This window comes from Sinohyriopsis cumingii, chromosome 11 (assembly GCF_028554795.1).
Source record: "Sinohyriopsis cumingii isolate HCF-2022 chromosome 11, ASM2855479v2, whole genome shotgun sequence".
Taxonomy (NCBI): domain Eukaryota; kingdom Metazoa; phylum Mollusca; class Bivalvia; order Unionida; family Unionidae; genus Sinohyriopsis; species Sinohyriopsis cumingii.
In genome coordinates this window covers 28,870,792-28,889,742 of record NC_142971.1, presented here as the reverse complement: position 1 = coordinate 28,889,742, position 18,951 = coordinate 28,870,792, and the positions used below count along the sequence as shown (strand labels likewise).

Here is an 18,951-nt window from a genome sequence, read left to right as displayed (position 1 = left end):
AATCTTAACTCACAGATTTTTTTCTTCTAATTTATATTTAGTACAGAACCAGTCAATAGGTATTTGGCGCTAAAAAGTATAATTTTAGTCAATGCGTGTATGAGAGCAAAAATATCTCCTTTAAAATAATTTCACAAATGGATTAGAAAAAGGCCAAAAATGAATGAAACATAAAATAACAGAATCCTCCAAAGATGATGACACTAGGGCAGCATCACGTGACGTATATTGCAGGCCATGTGGAAATAATTTTACTATTTGGCGCTAAAAGTCATCAGATGTATTCTAGTCGATGTTTGTGTTAGAGCACATATATTTTTTCAAAGAATTTCACAGGTGGATCAGAGAAACAAAAAAAACCCCCAAAAAACGAATCCTTCAAAGATGAATACATGAATGGCATAATACATCGTTCCATTCTTGGGCACAGGGGCTCGCATCGTTGCTTAAAATTGACCTGTCATACATGTACTATATAGTACATGTAAGACAGGTCAGTTTTAAGCAACGATACGAGTCCCTGTATTCTAGGGCAGCATCATGCTCATTTTAATATTGGGCATGGTGGTAAATTTTATGTGGAGAAACACTTGAAAACAAAGAAACATCGAATTAGCTCGTCTTATGAACTCCAATACTAAGGTAACTTATTATCTACAGCAGAACTAAATTGCAGACATGAATGTTATAAATGCAGAGGTGTTATTACCGAGTTCTAGAAAGATAATGAAGATCTCAGAAGCAAGAGAATTCGTAGAACACAATTCTACTCTAGTTGTGAAGGTGTTTGATGATAATGTTAGAGATTATTATGCTACAGCCTGTGATTACATGCTCCAGAAATTCCCCTATGGAGATGAAGTGCTTTTAAATGCTTCAGTTGCTGTTTTTAATGAGAGACAGTCAAAAAGCTTCAAAAGTGTTTGATTCTTTGTCAAGAGATATCCCTTTCTATTACCATCTTTGCTTACCTTGGCTCATCTGGAAGGAGAATTCCTGCAGTATAAAGTTGGGATTCTACCTGACAATATACTTAATGCAGATAGATTTGATGTGCAGTGGCACCTTATTTCCCAGCTAAAAGACACAATCACTGGAAGATATAAATTTCCTCTTCTTTGTCAGGTTATGAAACAAATATTGGTTCTTTACCATTCTTATGCTGACTGAGAGATTGTTCAGTATTGTTAACAAAAATAAAAGTGAATTCAGATCCAGGCTCAGTAACCCAGTACTTTGTGCTCTACTGGCATGCAAAACATTCATGGTCTCAGCTGGTACAAAGTGTTTTAAAATGCAACATGAAAATCTGTTGCTTTCGAAAGCTAAAAGTGCTACATATGAAAACTTTAAGCAGTAAATAATATTAAAAGATGAGAGGGGCAAATAAATCATTGTTTATTGAATTTTTAGCATGTTAGTTGTGGATTCCTCTTTTTCTGCTTGGATTCCTCTTTTTGTCACCTTGGATTACACTTTTTCCTCGTCAGGGGTTGGCATGTATGAGGATGGAGATAACCCTATCCACAGGTCTCTCCCTTATCCGAGTGGCACAGGTCTCAATATTCTGCATTCCAGGAATGAGAGCAAGACTAAGACTTCATGTTGGTCTTAGCAGATTCGGGTGAGTTCACCAAAAAGAACAAGCTGAGAGGGTGCCTCCTCATATTGGGTCCTCTTGCATCACCCACCTGTTGACTAAGGCAAATTAGGATGAAGAGATTTCTTTTGACTTGGGATTTGTGTCCCAAGTGCTCATGCTCAGAGAAAAATGGAGTTGAAAGAGACACTTGGGGTCACCTCATGCCCAGATCTTCTTTTGCTCTCTCATTTGGCTATGGTCATGTAGATTTTGTAAGTGCCAGGAGTTTGCTAGGCAGCAAGACGGGCAGTCAGTATTATCCTCCCACGCCCTTTTATATTGAGACCTACATTTAGATGACTGAGTCATTGGAACTTTAGGCAATGTTGCTTGTCATAATAGCCTTGCATGCTGTCTTTCCTTAGTAGCCTCCTTCTGTCTTGTAAAGGGGCTATGCTACTGTGCTTGCTAGAGGTAGTTGCCAAAACCTCAAGGCATGCCTTAACAATGTCCATGGTTCTGTCAGCAGAGCTGCTGTACTTCTGCACAGTAAGAATTGGTTTAAGTGGCTCATTTGGAGGTATAGACCCTCTTCTAAGGTCTCTTTCCCACCGTGGCATCTCAAGATCTGAAGGACCAACAACACTGGTCTTGAGCAACTGCTCCTGGAGTTTCAAAATCAGCCAGGAAGGGCTTTAACCCACCAATAAAAACCCATAAAAAGTTGGACAATTACTGTGCATGGGCCTATAATATGGTGAACAGACTGGGTCTGTGTTTTTCAAGTGCAGCACTTAGATCTTTCAGTCTTATGGGAAGATCAAATTTTTCTTATACAGATGAGGGTAATTTCCATCCCAGAAGGGTAAGAGCTCAAAGCAACAGGTAATAATATTAGTTTTACTCCCATCTATATTTCTGCACAATAACACAATTTCTTTAGCATCTACAATTACCGGACTTTGTGGATGGTTTGCATGTTTAATTTAAATATCAAGGTGAAAAGTCATGGTTATTATGACTAAATGAAGAAAAGTGGTTTCCACACAATAATTTGAGTTCTCCATCTACTGTTACCAGACTTTGTGGATGGCTTGCACTTGGTTTTGGTGTCAAAGATCAACATCACTGTCAGGGAAAGAAGAAAAATGATTTTCACACAATTACATTAGATCAGTATAACAGACTAGGACCAAAGTTCAAGGATGGCTTGAACCTGGGTTAATGAAGAAGCCTGTTAAATTCAGGGTAAAACGCTAGTTTGTTAAAGTCACTGTGATTAAAACAGAAAAAATGGTCTCTGCAGAAAAAGTTCATTTATCGACCAAGTATCTTCACCAAAGATTGTGGACGACTTACATATTGGGTAAAAAAGAAGTCTGTATATTTTTGGGGTCAAAGGTCAAGTTCACTTTGACTGAAAAAGAAAGTTGTTTTTGCAGAATAACTTTATTTCTCGACAATATACCTTGACCAAAATTTGTAGATGGATTGAACTTAATGTATGTATGATGCTTATTGATTTTGGGGTTAGGTCTAATGTAAATATCTTTGAAGGAAAATGGGCTTTTGTAGAATATCATGACTTAAGGTTTTTTTTACCTAACCTTGTAGATGGTTTGCACTTAGACTAATAAAAAAAGAACTAGAGATTTTGGGATCAAAATGTCAAAGGTCATGTTTAATCCAATAAGGAAACAATGGTTTCTCCACATTAAGTTTTGCTTAAGGACAGCATACTTTGACCAAAGGACTGAGACCTGTTGGTCAGTGATCTCCAGAGTGTTGCCAGCATAGAGGAATATTAAATTCAATGCTGTTTGTATATGATGAGCTCCTCACTGTACTATTGTTTTACATAAGCAAAAGGTTAGTGTCATATTTTACTCAGCTGTTGTTTCCTTTGTCAAATTCAGGTCCTCAACATGGCATTTGATCAAAAAAATCCAAAGAATCAGTCTGAGGCTCTAGTTTGGCTCTCCAAGGCCATCAAGGAGTTTGGACTTAAGTAAGTAAATACAGTAGAATCTCATTTGTGCAACAGTGAACTGTGATGGTTTAATGGATGAGGCATCGGACTTGGGACCAGAAGGATTCAGATTCAGTTCCAACCATTAGATCAGCTTGGATCAGCTATCATTTGTACTTGGGCAAAAGCATTTTACTTGCCAAGACCTATTTATCCTGCCGTGTCATAAAACACCAAATCAAACCAAACTAAATAATTTATCTCGAGTCTTTGAGGGATAAAAAGAAATTGGATAGATATTAATTCAGATGAACAAATTTGAGTTTCATCAATGTTTGGTGGGTACATACAATATAAATTCACTTGTAATCTTTCGATTCCAACTTTCTGTGTGAATTCAGTGAATGCTACAAACAAAATGAAGCTCAACGAACAATAATGCATCTGAGCAAGACAACATGATCCCATTCCTGATTGGTGTGATATCCATCAGTTTAAAATTATGATGAGAAAGTATGTTTCTACATTTTTTTTAAAAAATATAATAAAATCAATACCGCAGAATCAAGGAATAGACATGATATGTTGTGGATGAAATGACAATCTGGATTAACAAGGTTGGAAACAATATCATTATGTAATAAACAAACCTCTTGGAGTATCTTTGATTAACTAACAATCTGGATAGATAAGATTGGAATCAATCTCATTACCTCATAAGCAAACTTCTTGGAATATCTTTGATTAACTAACAATCTGGATAGATAAGATTGGAATCACTGTCATTACCTCATAAGCAAACTTCTTGGAATATCTTTGATTAACTAACAATCTGGATAGATAAGATTGGAATCACTGTCATTACCTCATAAGCAAACTTCTTGGAATATCTTTGATTAACTGTCAAGATATAAAATCCATTATTTCTGTTCAGAATTATTGTAGTGGGATATAAGAACTCTAGCAAAGTCATAAATGGGTCTTGTGATTTACAGGCAGGTTCTAAGTAAATTAAATTACTGGCAATACACAGTTGGATAGAACAAACAAAATGGCAGACAACATGTGCTTCAGAAGTTAAAATGCAATATCTAATTTATGATAGAAGTAACAATTTTATTATATATATGTATTTATATATAAATATAGAAATCAGTTACTGTTTGGTTTAATATCAGTTGAAATTGTGTGTCCACCCCCACCCCCACTCCCACCCCCCACCCCCCCACCCCCCCAGCAAGATTTTAATTAAATAATACTGATTCATCAGACATATTGCAGGCTTATTCTGTTCCAAAGGAGGGATCAGCTACAACTTTGAGCTGTTAATTATTTGCATAGCTAATGATGGTGAACATACTGACAATGAAATTGTGACCATAAGGGTTAGGTTTATGTATGGGGTAAGAAATAAATTCATGACACATTTACCGCATGTATGGAATAACATGATTGTCTTTGAACCCCATGTACTCAGTGCCATTTCATAACATTCTGTACAGCCCAGCAAACTGGCCTGTAAATGTTTTAATTTTATCACACTATACGACCTTAAATTAATTGATTTCAAAACTTTTTATGTACAGAAGCATGTCACAGTATCACATTAGTCTTAAATTGTAAGACATTGACCCAGATATTTGTAAATGAGGGGGATATCTTACTTCCATAATAATAATACTGTATCATTGAACCATATTATTTGTTTGATTCACTTCGCCATGGAAACTGAGACCATTCCTCAAGAATGATTTGCACAGTAGGCAGCCCATATTAACACTGTTGTACATCTTAGAGTCTATTTATTTTAGTCATACTCTTATGTCTTTTTCCTGACTGAAGTAAATCCCAGCAGGATATTCAGGTGGTTATATTTTCAAAGTTTTGATATCCATTTGATTGATTGAAGAGAAGTGGTAGCCAAGGAATGGCAAAATCATTTGAACATGGTCTTTCACAAAACAGATTATATCTGTGAAGTCATAATTGGCTGAATCTGATAAGACATATTTGTTTCATTAAAGAAAATTAAGCCTTAGTTCAAATGACATCAGCATTCCTACGAAACCATAATTCTTGGACCAACTGAATGGTGAGTAGCATCTCAAGATCAGTATCGTACATTGTAGGATGAAGTGTCACACATGAGTCATCTATAGTTACAGTGTATTCAGATTATATGTCCTCAGCTTTATGAAACGTATGGATCCTGCTGAATAATTTCACTTAAATACGACTCTAAGATTTTTTGTTTATCTTTCAAGTTTGTTTTCAAGGACCTTTTAATTTTAAATTTAATTTATATCTCTGTTGAAAGATTACAATCATATTGTGATAACATATACTGTTGGCTAAATAATTAGATCAGTTATTAATATGATTTGAAAATTTTGTCCCATATTATTAGATAAATAAGCTGATATTGTTCAGAATGTTATACGCCTTGGAAAGCCTAGCTTATGTAGATATAGCCAATTGTCAATTATCAAGACTTCCTGGAAGATAAATGATCTTCTAGTAAACTGATGATATCATAGGGAATTATTTACAGAGCCAGGGGACTTATAATTGGTGTGGTCAATTGAAGGTCTAGATAACATTTTGCTTGTTTAAACATCATATTCAGATGCCTGTTTTTTCTTTTCTGGGTTTTGCCACCAGTGAAAGACCTCTAGTTGAAAAAGAAAATATGTGTCTGAATTTGCTTTTGGCAAACAGTACTTGATTTGTCTTTGCTGGCTTGTAGGGAGACAGGTATAATTCAGGCAACAGCAGTAAAGGTTGCTCAGATGTTTATATTTTATGTTTGAAGTACTTACAGAAGTCAAATGCTAGAAACAATCTGTTCTGAATTTAAAATTTAGGAAGGAAATTCCTCTGCCATTTAAAATGCTGGTGGGGAATATTCTAAATATAAGAGGGATTTAATAATGGAAAAAGGTTAGGGATGCAATTATGATCCATAATTTTTGCTAATAGCCCACTTACCTATCTAAAGCAGTGTAAAATTGAGAGAAAGAAGGGGCTATTTAAACATTTAAAAGACCACCAATAAAATATGATGTGCTGTTTGAAAATTTAAGAGACCACTAATGATGTTTTATTTCAAACGGTCAGTTATATCATCCATTTAAAAATGAAGTACCAGTATCTAAAACTGGGAGATCCCTGAATCTTTGCCTGTGTGGTTTGCTACTAAATTAGTTTCTTTCATCTTTTTGTAAACCAGAGTCAATGTGAAGGCTATGATCCAGACGATTAAAAAAGCTTTTGAAGCTACCAATGTTGTAAGTATTTCCTTATATGTATATATTTTTTAAAAAATATTTAGATACACTCTTATTCTTGTAGAACAAATAACTCGAGTAACATATATCATATCCAATTTTTTTTTATTTCACCTTTCCATAAGGTCAAGAGAGTTTTTATGATATGATCCTGCAAATCCATCGTGTGTTTTCCAGGTTTCTGATCCAATTTTGATCATACTTGGAATATGGGTTCACAGAGGAGTTTTGATATTGAGTGAGATGCACACATGTTAAAGAGGTGATCTTGCATGTTATTGGCTGAGCTTGTTACCACTCTGGGGTCTGTATATTTGATATGATTTTGATGAGTGTGATGCAGACATAATAATGAATCTGTCTTACATCGAATTAGCTGTGCTTGTTACCACTCTGGGGTCTGTATATTTGACAGGGTTTGTACAATCTTTGAAGATATTTGAGAGTTTGGGAAAAATGAGGTAGCATTTTCAAGGCCTTGAAAGTTTGGGAAAATCGAGCAGATTACTTTAAAGAGGTCTTTAAAAGTCTTTGAAAATTGAAATAAACCCAAAAATGTTAACTTCTTTCCATAATCACAAATAAAATTGTCCAAGGTTATATTCGGATGTATAGTTTGACTATACCAACCCGTTTGTTTGTACCCCCCTACCAATTTCAATAATGGAAACCTTTACTGTGATAAAAAGTGCAAGAAACTTAAATTTATTCATTGATTTATAATTTCTGACCTGACTGTGACTAGAGTGGCCCTAACACCATCATAATCTGCGCGTTTCATGCTTAACGAAAGTTTTCAATATAATAGACAGACATGCTCGAGATCCATTTCCAGTTCCTGGACAAGTCCAATTTTTGCAAAGGAGTGTGTGCATGACTACATATATACATACATATGTCGTCTGCTTCTGATATTTACAGTGTTGAATCAAGCAAAGGAAAAGAATGAAAACAGCAAATTTGCCTTTCACTTGGATTTAACAAGCGGTTTAATTTCAGTGTTCATGTGCGCAAAGGGATATAATTCCAAATTCTCAACGTTATGGTAATTTATGGAACTATCCGGCAGTTACCTAATATGATGAACTACGTCATTATGTTGTCTGATGGAAATAAAGTAACTGATAGTGTACACAATATGGCACATTGCTTGTATGGAAAGTCCGTTAAGCATGAAAGGTGCAGGGGATGCCAGTATTAGTGCCATTCTGGCCACAGTCAGGTTAGAAATTATAAATCAATGATTCAATTGACTTAGTTATGTGCACTTTTTGTCACTTTAACGTTTTTGTTATTGAATTCGATACGGGGGGGTGGGGTTTACAAACAAACGGGGATGTATAGTCAGACTATAGTCGAGTTTCCCTGGTTTCTTTCTTTTGATGACCCGTTCAGTTTCATTGCCGCCGCAATAACAAACAAGCATTTATTTTGCCATCAAAAGTTGGCCTTGGCGGCAACTTCAATAACACGTGCACTCTTCATCGAAGCAAGCCGGCTACACCCTTCATCACAGGAAGTCAGCACCATAACTATCTCAGCATGTTTTTTGTTTTCCAATTTCATGGTGTGTTTTTCGTAATCATATCATTATATATGTTTTTAGTTGTTATCTAATGTTGTAAAGTGCTTAGAGTTTCAAAAGATTAGGCGCTATACAAAGTCCTCATTATTTATATTATTATTATTATTATTATTATTATTATTATTATAATCACAAATAAAATTGCCTAAGGTGGTTAGATTCAGATGTAGTCGGATTTCCTGGCTTCTTTCTTTTGATGAATCATTCAATTTGATTGGACGAGTCCATCATCTTTGGCCAGTCAAAATGTTTATTACACTAATTTTAACAAGACTGTTCAGCCAGTTGAAATTTGGTTACATTGAACAAGCACTTTATGTAGGAAGTGCTCGAAAGTAACACAAGCTCAAGGATTCAAAATTTGTTCGGTCGATTTACGTCATCAGTTTTGTTTCACCTCGTGTTTAAAAATGGCAGGTCTTTGCTCTTTCAATGATATCTGGCACGAACAAGAGAAATACAAGGAATTGCTAAAAAAGAATAAAACATGTAAACGAAAGGCATTTTGAACATTGTGTAAAAAGACGATCAACTTGGCTTCGATGGGAGAAGGAGCCATACAAGTCATGCCAAAGGTAAGATGCAAATTAGGACAAATTAACTACACACTGTTATGAATTATGTGTGAGACAGGAAGAGAGGTAGAGTCTTGATGTGATTTAATATTGAGTCAGTATGGAAAATTAGTGGATGAAGTTATCCAATCGGACAATCATCCCTTGAAATGCTTCAATAGAACAGATGACAGCCTTGATAAGTGTTTTATTCTGTCCTTTCTAAAAGAAAGGAATATGTTCAGCTTTGGAATGTTCTCCAAAAAGTGTTGTTGTCACATGGGCAGACAACAGTGGAGAGAGGATTGTCTGTCAACAAACAGGTGTCTGTTGTGAACCTCAGCAGAGAAAGCCTGAGAGCTCAAAGGCTAATCATTGACACAATGAGAAAACCAGGTGGACCTTTGGAAATCATCATTAGCAGTGAAATAATGACACATGCCTCCTCTGCAAGACATAAGTACCATGCCTATCTGGATAAGAAGAAAGCAGAGGAGGAGCATGAGGAGAAAATCAGAAAAGGAAAGAAACGGGAGTTAGCAATGAATGAGTGGAAGAACTTAAAGCCAAAAAGCTGCGTCTTGAAGCTGACATAGCCAGCCTACATGCTTCCTCTGTTCAGAGGGCAGAAGAAACAGAGTTAAAAGAACTCATTGTGCTTGTCACAGAGTCAAATGCTCTTAGAAGAACAGAGGAAAAGATGACAGCCATGGCTTCTCTTTCCAAAATGATTGAAGAGACAAAACAGCAACTATAATAATGCATTTAAAGCAGTGCTGATGTCTGTTAAGAGAACAGTTTATTTTGAATTAAATCTGATGCATAAGTTACATATTTCTGAAATAACAATAAGTGTTAACCTGTCATCCAGATCATTATAAAGCAATTTTATTAAATTATAGTTTGAATTTCATAATTAAACAATATTGTAGTATGTGCATTCGTTGTTTTCTCATATAACCTGTATACAAAATGTTAGCGAATATAGATCTTGGAAATTTATGTTTGTGGTCCTTGAAAGTTTGTGAAAAGTCTTTGAATTTATCATTCAGAGTTCATTATGAACCCTGTTTGATATGATTTTGATGAGTGTGATGCAGACATAATAATGAATCTGTCTTACATCGAATTAGCTGTGCTTGTTACCACTCTGGGGTCTGTATATTTGATATGATTTTGATGAGTGTGATGCAGACATAATGATGAATCTGCCTTACATTGAATTAGCTGTGATTATTACCACTGTGGGGTCTGTATATTTGATATGATTTTGATGAGTGTGACACAGACATAATAATGAATCTGTCTGAAATCGAATTAGCTGTGCTTGTTACCACTGGGGTCTGTTGTTGTTGTTGTTGTTGTAGGGTTTAATGCCATTTTTCAGCACACGATAGGCTATACATGGTGGCCAGTATTAATGGTGGATGTTGAACCCAGGAAAACCCCGGAAAGAACCACCGACCCATGAGAAGCTACTGGTAAGCTTTCTCACATACCCACATTGGCTGAATCCAAGACTCGAACCCACGCAAACAGAGGTGAGATGGCAGTGATCCGTAACGGAGAGCGCTTTAGACCACTCGTCCACTCGGGGCCCTCTGGGGTCTGTATATTTGATATGATTTTGATGAGTGATGCAGACATAATAATGAATCTGCCTTACATCGAATTAGCTGTGCTTGTTACCACTCTGGGGTCTGTATATTTGATATGATTTTGATGAGTGTGACACAGATGTAATAATGAGTCTGTCTTACATTGAATTGGCTGAGCTTGTTACCACTGTGGGGTCTGTATATTTGATATGATTTTGATGGGTGTGACGCAGACGTAATAATGAGTCTGTCTTAAATTGAATTGGCTGAACTTGTTACCACTCTGTGGTCTGTATATTTGATATGATTTTGATGAGTGTGACGCAGACATTTTAAATTAGTCTGTCTTACATTGAATTGGCTGAGCTTGTTACCACTCTGAGGTCTGTATATTTCATATGATTTTGATGAGTGTGATGCAGACGTAATAATGAGTCTGTCTTACATCGAATTGGCTGAGCTTGTTACTACTCTTGAGACTGTACTTTTGATACAGTTTTATTTAACCTTGGAATATATGCTTATGTGATCAGCCTTTTTTGGTAAATTGGGTAATGAGCAAGATCCATGCATAATAGTGAGGTGATTTTTAATCTGATTGGCTGAGCAGATTACCACTCTTAAGACTGTATTTCTAATCTGACTATGAGCAAATTTCAGTATTTGGCCAGGTTTGATAATGAGCAAGATCCATACAAATTAATGAGATTATCTTGCATCTGATTGGTTGAACTTATTTCCTTTCTGTGGCTCATATTTATGCTCCAGTTTTGGGAGATCTGACTTGGAATATAGACTTATTTCCTCAAGATCTGTCATGAGTTATGCACTGATCAAGATCCACAAATATTAATGAAGTGATTTTGCATCAGATAGGCTGAACTTGTCAACACTTTAGTGACCATTTTTTTAAAGATAATTTTATAAAAGTTAGTAAACAGCCAATGAGTTTTATTATGAGCAAAATCTGTACACATTAACGAAATCTACTGCATTTAGAAATAATTCTCTGTTCATATTCCTTTTTACCCATGCTGCCTGAAAATTGAGAAAAAGTAGAGATTTTTGTTCCTGACTGGGAAAAGCCCCTTCCGTTTCAAATATTGATCAAAGTTGAAGAAAACATGAAATGTTCAGCCAACACTTGATCATAGAAAAAAAGTACATTATTTAGTCCTTATTGCACTGATTATGAGTTAAATTTATTGAGTTCATCACCAGATTTTCAGAGATTGCAGAATACTCTGTGGATCCTTCGTCCTAAATATATTTGTATAGTCAGTCCAATCGTTCATGCAGTCAGGTAGACCGGTTACCCTGTAATCATCTTGATATTGGTATCTTGTGCAGAACATGTGAAAGAGTTGCCTGCAACCTGTGATCTCAATGAGTTTAAGAGAAAAATAATATAACTTCTCTTCCCAACTCGCCTTTGCAGTTAATTTTCTTTTATCAGATCTTGCTAAATATGTAGATATCTACCAACTGCTTTTGCGTGCAGAATACCATACTTTGGCCGTATTAAACAATTTAATTGCATTAAATATACAGTCCATCATCAGATTACATTGAACATAGCTGTTAGGGCACCAATCAGATTTAAGTGGAGTTTGTTAAAATTCTTTCATCTTCTTATATGAAATGTACATAATTTTTTGGTTTATTTGCACAGAATTTGAAACAACCCATTTCTGGTCATAAAAGAACCTTGAAGGAAAAAAATCAGGATTTTTTTTTTTAAAAAAATGTGGAATCCTGGTGTTTTATCTGATAATTTTGTTTTTATTTTTGTCTTCTGTTTCCAACAGAAAGTATGGGAAGTTTTAGAGGATTATATAGAGTTCTTTCCTTTACATAAAAATCCCAACCAGACTTTTAGAACTTTCGTTTTTCAAAATGAAGAAGTAAAGACTGGAATGAAAATTGTTTAATTTCTAACCTAAGAAAAAGTATCAAATATAAATATAACAAGTAACACTTTTAGTAGATAAAATAAATGGCTGCAAGGTTGGCTTGTAAAATTGATGAATCGTAACTATTCTCAGACATTGTCACAATGTTTCGTGAATAGTATTGACAATTTTGTGAAGGAATGTAGAGGTAGTAATATCTTGAAGTGACACTGAAATTTAGAAATTAATATAATATGTATCAAGATATCTTAATCTAAATGACATAAAAAATTCCATCAAATTCAGTTGAGAACTTTTCAAGATATTAAAATTGATTCACTTTCAGGAGAGATAACTTTGGTATTTCTTGCTAATTTCCATTTTTAATCAAAAGATGTGGAAGATATTGCAACACATTTCAGATGGTTATTTAAATAATTTTATCAGTTGTGAAAATTCAGATTTAAATGATTGAAGTTAAATATTTACAATCTTTTACATCTCTGGGAGGCCTTATTACAGTGTGACCCCACTATAGCACGCTCCGTTATAACACAAATTCAGATTAACATGATTTTTTTTGTGGCTCATGAAGTTTCATTAACATGTATTTTTCTCATTCACGCAACAACAAAAATTGTTCTTAATATTACAAAAAGTAACATGTAAAATGTTTATTACTATTTTGGGGAAGAGATCATGTATGAATTCTAATGCAAGACGATCATGGCGTAGCTTGTGCAATTTCATGTGCATGTAGTTGTTTCATTCATGGAAAAAGTTTTTTGTTCTTAAAGAATGAAAAATGACATTTAAAAAGTTTATTCTGGGATCATGCTGGCATTGCCAATGTCAAAAATTGTGATTTGTTTTCCTTACTGGTGACAAATTATATCATCATGCGACATGACACCGTTTAAACTTGTATATACAACCTTGGGTTTAGAGTAATGAAATTCAGAGGCACCATGAAAGAAAGCTGCAAACTTGATATAAAATGCGCTGTAATTTTTTATTGTTCGATAAACAAATTCTTTGTTCATATTGACAAACCATCTTAACAGTGTGTTTGTTATGTCATAATCTGCTTATTCTGACATCTGGCCTGAGTACTGTATGCTGTAATATGCCTACATTTTTTGTTGTTGTTGACATTTCTGGTAGCAGAGATCAACCAGATAAGGCACTATCTCATAATGGATCTTTCAGATGAAATAGTGTCAGACTATCAGCCTCTCACTAGTAATTAATGTATTCATTTGTATGTGGTTGGTAAGTAAAATTCCTCATACAATTAAATCCTCCAATTTTCTGTATTAATCACTGTCAGAATAGAACATGTGTTAGCCTCTTTTTTTAAAATTTCCAACACAAGTGTGGATGGCAGCATAACTATGCTAACAGAACCCCCCCCCCCAAAAAAAGAGAAATGTACTTGTTGGTCTGTCCAGTAGTCTTGCTACCAGGACTAGCTGCATTCTACCAACTTTTGAAGGCAGGAACAGTTACTACTACATTCGACCAAACAACAGCTAATTCCTTTCCGCTTTTAAATGTACCCAGAAAAAATAATTTGCTGACACTTAAAGAAAACATTACCTTTGAAGCACCAATCATTCTGTATAAATACTAAGTAAGTGAAAAAAAAAATTCAATCTCAATTAATGTTCTACAATTATTTGATGTTGCTGCCTCAATAAGAAATGAACATGTTTAGTTCTCCAAAGCTGTCTTTTAGTGGTAACTTCAATAAGACATGCACCCGTCATCAAAGAAAACCCACTACAATCTTCAATAATAATAAAGAACCTTTCATCAAATGAAGTCGGCACTAAATTTAAATAAAAGCAATGGAATCTAATGGATTGTTGCATTTTCCAAAGTGACTGGAACATGTTTATTGTGCTGTGAAAGTTTAATTTTTGCAGGAAACAAATTTAGGCAATCAGATGCTACCAATGGTGGCAGAAATGCAATTTAGATGTCCAATCTTAAGAAACTCTAGATATCTGGCCATCAAGTTAATTGACAGTGGGTTTCTTGCAAAGATGTTTCAACTTTTTAATTTGTTCGCATTTTCATTTTCCTATGAAAGCTTCATCCCAAGGGTAACCTCGGCAAGATGATAGCTCTATTCAGCTGACCAAAATCTAGGTCAATTTAAGTACATGTACATATAGCATATAAACAACTATAGCCACATGCTATTTGTGATGATACTTGTTTGAATTATTTAGTGACGGTCAGATAGAGATCAAAATGAGGACTACCAATTATGTTATATATGTGTTATTTGTGTTTTCTCTGGATGTGAGTGGTACATGAATTTTATAAAATGATCTACACTTGAATTCGTGAATTTATGATATACTTGTACAGTATTTAATGGATTATGGATTGTACTACAAATGTAAGTTGTCAATATACAAGCATTGTTTTATCTACCCATGTGTCATGCGTCAAATACACAGACTTTTCTGATTTGACGCACAAAAATCGTCGCCAGTACGTAAATTGATGCATCCCAATGTTATGTTTTGCTTATTAACAAAAAAACAAAGGTTCAGTCTACAAATCGTAGATGGTACTTAAATTGATACACCCCAATATTATGTGTTGCTGATTAACACAAAATAAAGTTTTCTTCTAACTACTTTAATGGCTATATTGCAACTCTCAAACAGGAAAAACATGCGCACATCAGTTTCTTCCACTAATGTTATCATAATACATAGGGTTACTACTGAGTGTGGAGCCTGGATCTGACCTTATGTGACCTGTAACTGTCATATCATTTGTATCAACAGGATGTTAGAATTGTGTAATCATCCCACCCAAGAAAAAGGCAGAAAATAAACATGTGAGTTTAAAGTGATTCTCATGAGAAACTATTATTTTATGCACACCTTTATCACACAATGAAGCAACCATTTCCATTTGCTCATTTGTATGCCTTGTGTTGTTCGAAGATACTGTCAGCGTTCAACTGAAAATGGCGTCCAAGGCAAAAGAAATTAAAATTGATCCAAAACAAACTAAATTATCTTTTGAACTGTGTTTATGACTGACCGATGATAATAATATTGTTATCAAACCAGTGGAGCCTTCATCATCCAAAAAATGAGATAACAGTTACTGGCAAGATAAAACATAATTTGTGCAGCACTGGTTGAAAACACAACTGGCTATGTTTTCAAGAAGTTAATTCGCATGAAGAATGTGACAGTGAATACGCCTTTATGTTTTGCCGTATATGTACAGAGGCTAAAAAATACCTCCATGACGAAATGTGCAAAAAACCAATAATTTTCAGAACAGTACACTGAGAAGGCATGCTGGGTTGCCAGAACACAAACTGCTGATTGAAGGTCCACAACACCAGGCAGATTTGAATGCAGGTTTGCAAAAATATTTTTCCAAACAAGACACAGAGTGAAAGTGCAACTTAAGTGTGTATATTGGCTGAGTGTAGAAGACATTCATTTTTAAAATACAAATCTCGGTTACAACCTGTTCAGAGTTACCGGAGAGCTTATCAAACGTTGTTAAGGATAGTCTTATACGTGATCTGTAAAATTTGTTATTTGTGACACAGTGGCAGATGAAAGCACTGACACAATCAACAATAAGCACCTTTCATATATGCTCAAATTATTTCTGATGATATGAAACCATCAACAAGATTTTTAACAAATATAGAATGTTCAGATGCTTCTGGCTAGGGAATTGCCTTATTGGCTTTAGTCACATTATATAACTAATATTTTTGTTGTGTTTTTAAACAATATAATTATTTTTGAAACTACTGAAAACTGATCATTGGCTTGAATAAGACTCATAGGTTTGGATTTGACTCACTGTTTTTTGCTTTGAGTCAAATGACTTACATTAAGCTATTTGTAAATAAAACTCTGTACAAGTGTTTTTCAGACTAGTTTTTCTTCATTTAATTAAAAGCATGTTTTTTTGTACTGGCTTTTATGTTATTACACTATCTACCAACATCCCATGCCACCCCTGCCATAGTTTAGGTAAATGCATCATTTTCTTCAGCTAACAGATTTGTTTGGTTATAACACAGTTCTATAGCATGGTTGGGTTCTATGGACCTCAACCACCACATTATAGCAGGGTCACACTGTAATATCTCAAAATGTTGAGCTTATAATATATTAATTTTGCTCATTCATTTATCCCAAAACATGAAATTTAAGTTTTTGAAAACAAATTGATTTAAACTTCCATCTTATCAGTAATAAAACTTATTTGTATCCCTTCTCATTTACAAATATATTTATCTGAAGATGAATGTTAATTTAGTTAGATTTTATTGAAGAGAACACAGTTTCAGTTACTATCAAAGAAAAATTTAAAATTATTTTCAGTTGGAGTTCCACAGTTTTGATGTCAGCAGAATTGAGGAAAAGTAAAATTTTCATAACTTTAAAACTGTTTGATGGACTTTGATCAATTTTTGACAATTTGTTTGTTAAGATATCCTATATATTTTTATATTTGCTATTTCTGAACTTCAGTCCAGCAGAGAAAAGGTATTGTTTTACATCTCTAGAAACATTTGATTAGATGGACTGATATTGCAGACTGTTCAGTTATAGGCTAGCATGAACTATGAGCAGTGTTGTAGTTAAGGATAAGAATTTCTTTGCACATTTACGCCAGTTGTCATATAAGGCCCACTTCAATTGGGTGTTGGGGTTACCACATCAAAAAGTCTCAGGCTGGGCCAATATTTCTGTGCAAGAAAGCTTGCCAGTAGCTTCCCTTGGATTGGTGGTTCTAATCAGGGTTTTCCCAGATTCTTCCTCCACCAGTTATTCTTGCCACTATTTATACCGTATTTACCATATATTTTAAGACACCATATTTCTTGGGACACCATAAATTAATTTTTAAGGTATATATTTTGTGCACTATATGTTCTTGGACACATAATTTTTTGTGAGTATTAAGTTGTGGGACACATTTTAAATCATTAGAAAATTACATGTCACAAAAATATACTCAGACTTAAAAAGTGTTTTTTAAAAAAATATTAAACTGTGTACTTGAGATAAAACTATTTACTCCACTCCAGCATCACCTCATCAGTCCAACTCTTCTGTAGACATGCAATCCATTCTTTTGATGCATGAATATTTTTAAGCTGTCTCTTGCCATGAAAACTTGTCATTTGAGGCAACACATCTGCTATGGAAACTGCAAGGTCTGAAGTTAGATTTTTTTCTGCACCAGTCATGCAAATTCTCACACTTTTCACCCCCTTTTTGACAGTCCATTCAGGAATGAGATCTGAGTTGATTGGAGTTTCATTCATGTCAGTGATCATATTGTCAGCCCAATCATCTTTCCATGAATTTTTGATTGATTTTTTCTTCTTTTCTCATCTTCTGGTAGATGCTGGGTGCATGAAGCACTAGATGTTGTCACTTATAATACTGTTCCAATGTTTCATTTTGTTTTCAAAATTCCTGTGAATACCAGTAAAAAAAGAAACAGTAAAAAAAGTTGGCTTCCCTCTGTCAGCTGACATGGTGTATATATAAATCAGCACACTTAATAGAATTGGGTTTCCAGGGTTGGCAATCTTTGTAGTAAAACAACGTTTGTAGTAAAATAACTTTTGTATTTGATATCATGCTGGTAAGTTCAGACTAAAGTTTATTGCTCATTACTAGTTGTGTTTATTGACCACCTGAGTTTCTGTTTCCTTGCTGTTTCGAATCATAATTGATACAAATGGACACTGATATCTGCAGGGTAAATAGTGTACACATTACCTTGCTTTAATAGTACATTTTGTAACTCATGCTAGTGAAAAGATTTTTATTTGTCATATAGTTAACCTGGATATGATACAGTCTTGGTTATTTTACACCTTACACCATGTGATTCATGAGTGGCTTTTGCCTTCAAGCGTTCGGTTTATGATTTTGTTGGATCTAATTTTCTGTCTGATAACATTCAAATCTTTGAGTACAAACAAACATGATTCATTTTCTCTTTATTTACGTCAGTGAACAATGTTTTGTGTGTTATGCGACATAAGTGATACACACTACATTATGGATGCATTACATATACAGAGTTTGTGGATGTATTTTTTCTCTAATAAATTGCACATGATGAAAAAAGCAAGGAATAAATGATAACAATTAAAGGTTAGTTTCATTCATTTTCTTTTCAAATAAGCCTTTTGTTTATCTATTTGATTTTAACTTGCAGAGAGTTTGTGTGTATGTGTGTGTGTGTGGGGGGGAAATTCAAAAAAATATTTCGTTATTTCTTGTTTTGGGACATCTGACATAGGTGAGAAAAGGTTTCATCAAAAATTCTGCAACTTGAAGAAAGTAATTTATTTTATCATGTCCTAAGATATACTGTAGATATAGTAGCCTGTCTTGTGCTGATAAATAATGTTAAACCCAAAACAAGAACAAACTAAAACTTATTAGTTATGTTGCTC

General features: G+C 34.5%; 1 protein-coding gene across 1 annotated transcript in view; it reads left to right on the top strand.

Annotated features, from left to right (window-relative positions):
* LOC149787827 (cytoskeleton-associated protein 5-like) overlaps nt 1-18,951 on the top strand; it is a 279,152-nt gene that overhangs the window by 95,906 nt on the left and 164,295 nt on the right. Inside the window, exons 20-21 of the mRNA XM_089974049.1 lie at nt 3,499-3,590; nt 6,781-6,838. Of these exons, the coding sequence (XP_089830175.1) occupies nt 3,499-3,590; nt 6,781-6,838 (150 nt within the window). The remainder of the gene's footprint in view (nt 1-3,498; nt 3,591-6,780; nt 6,839-18,951) is intronic.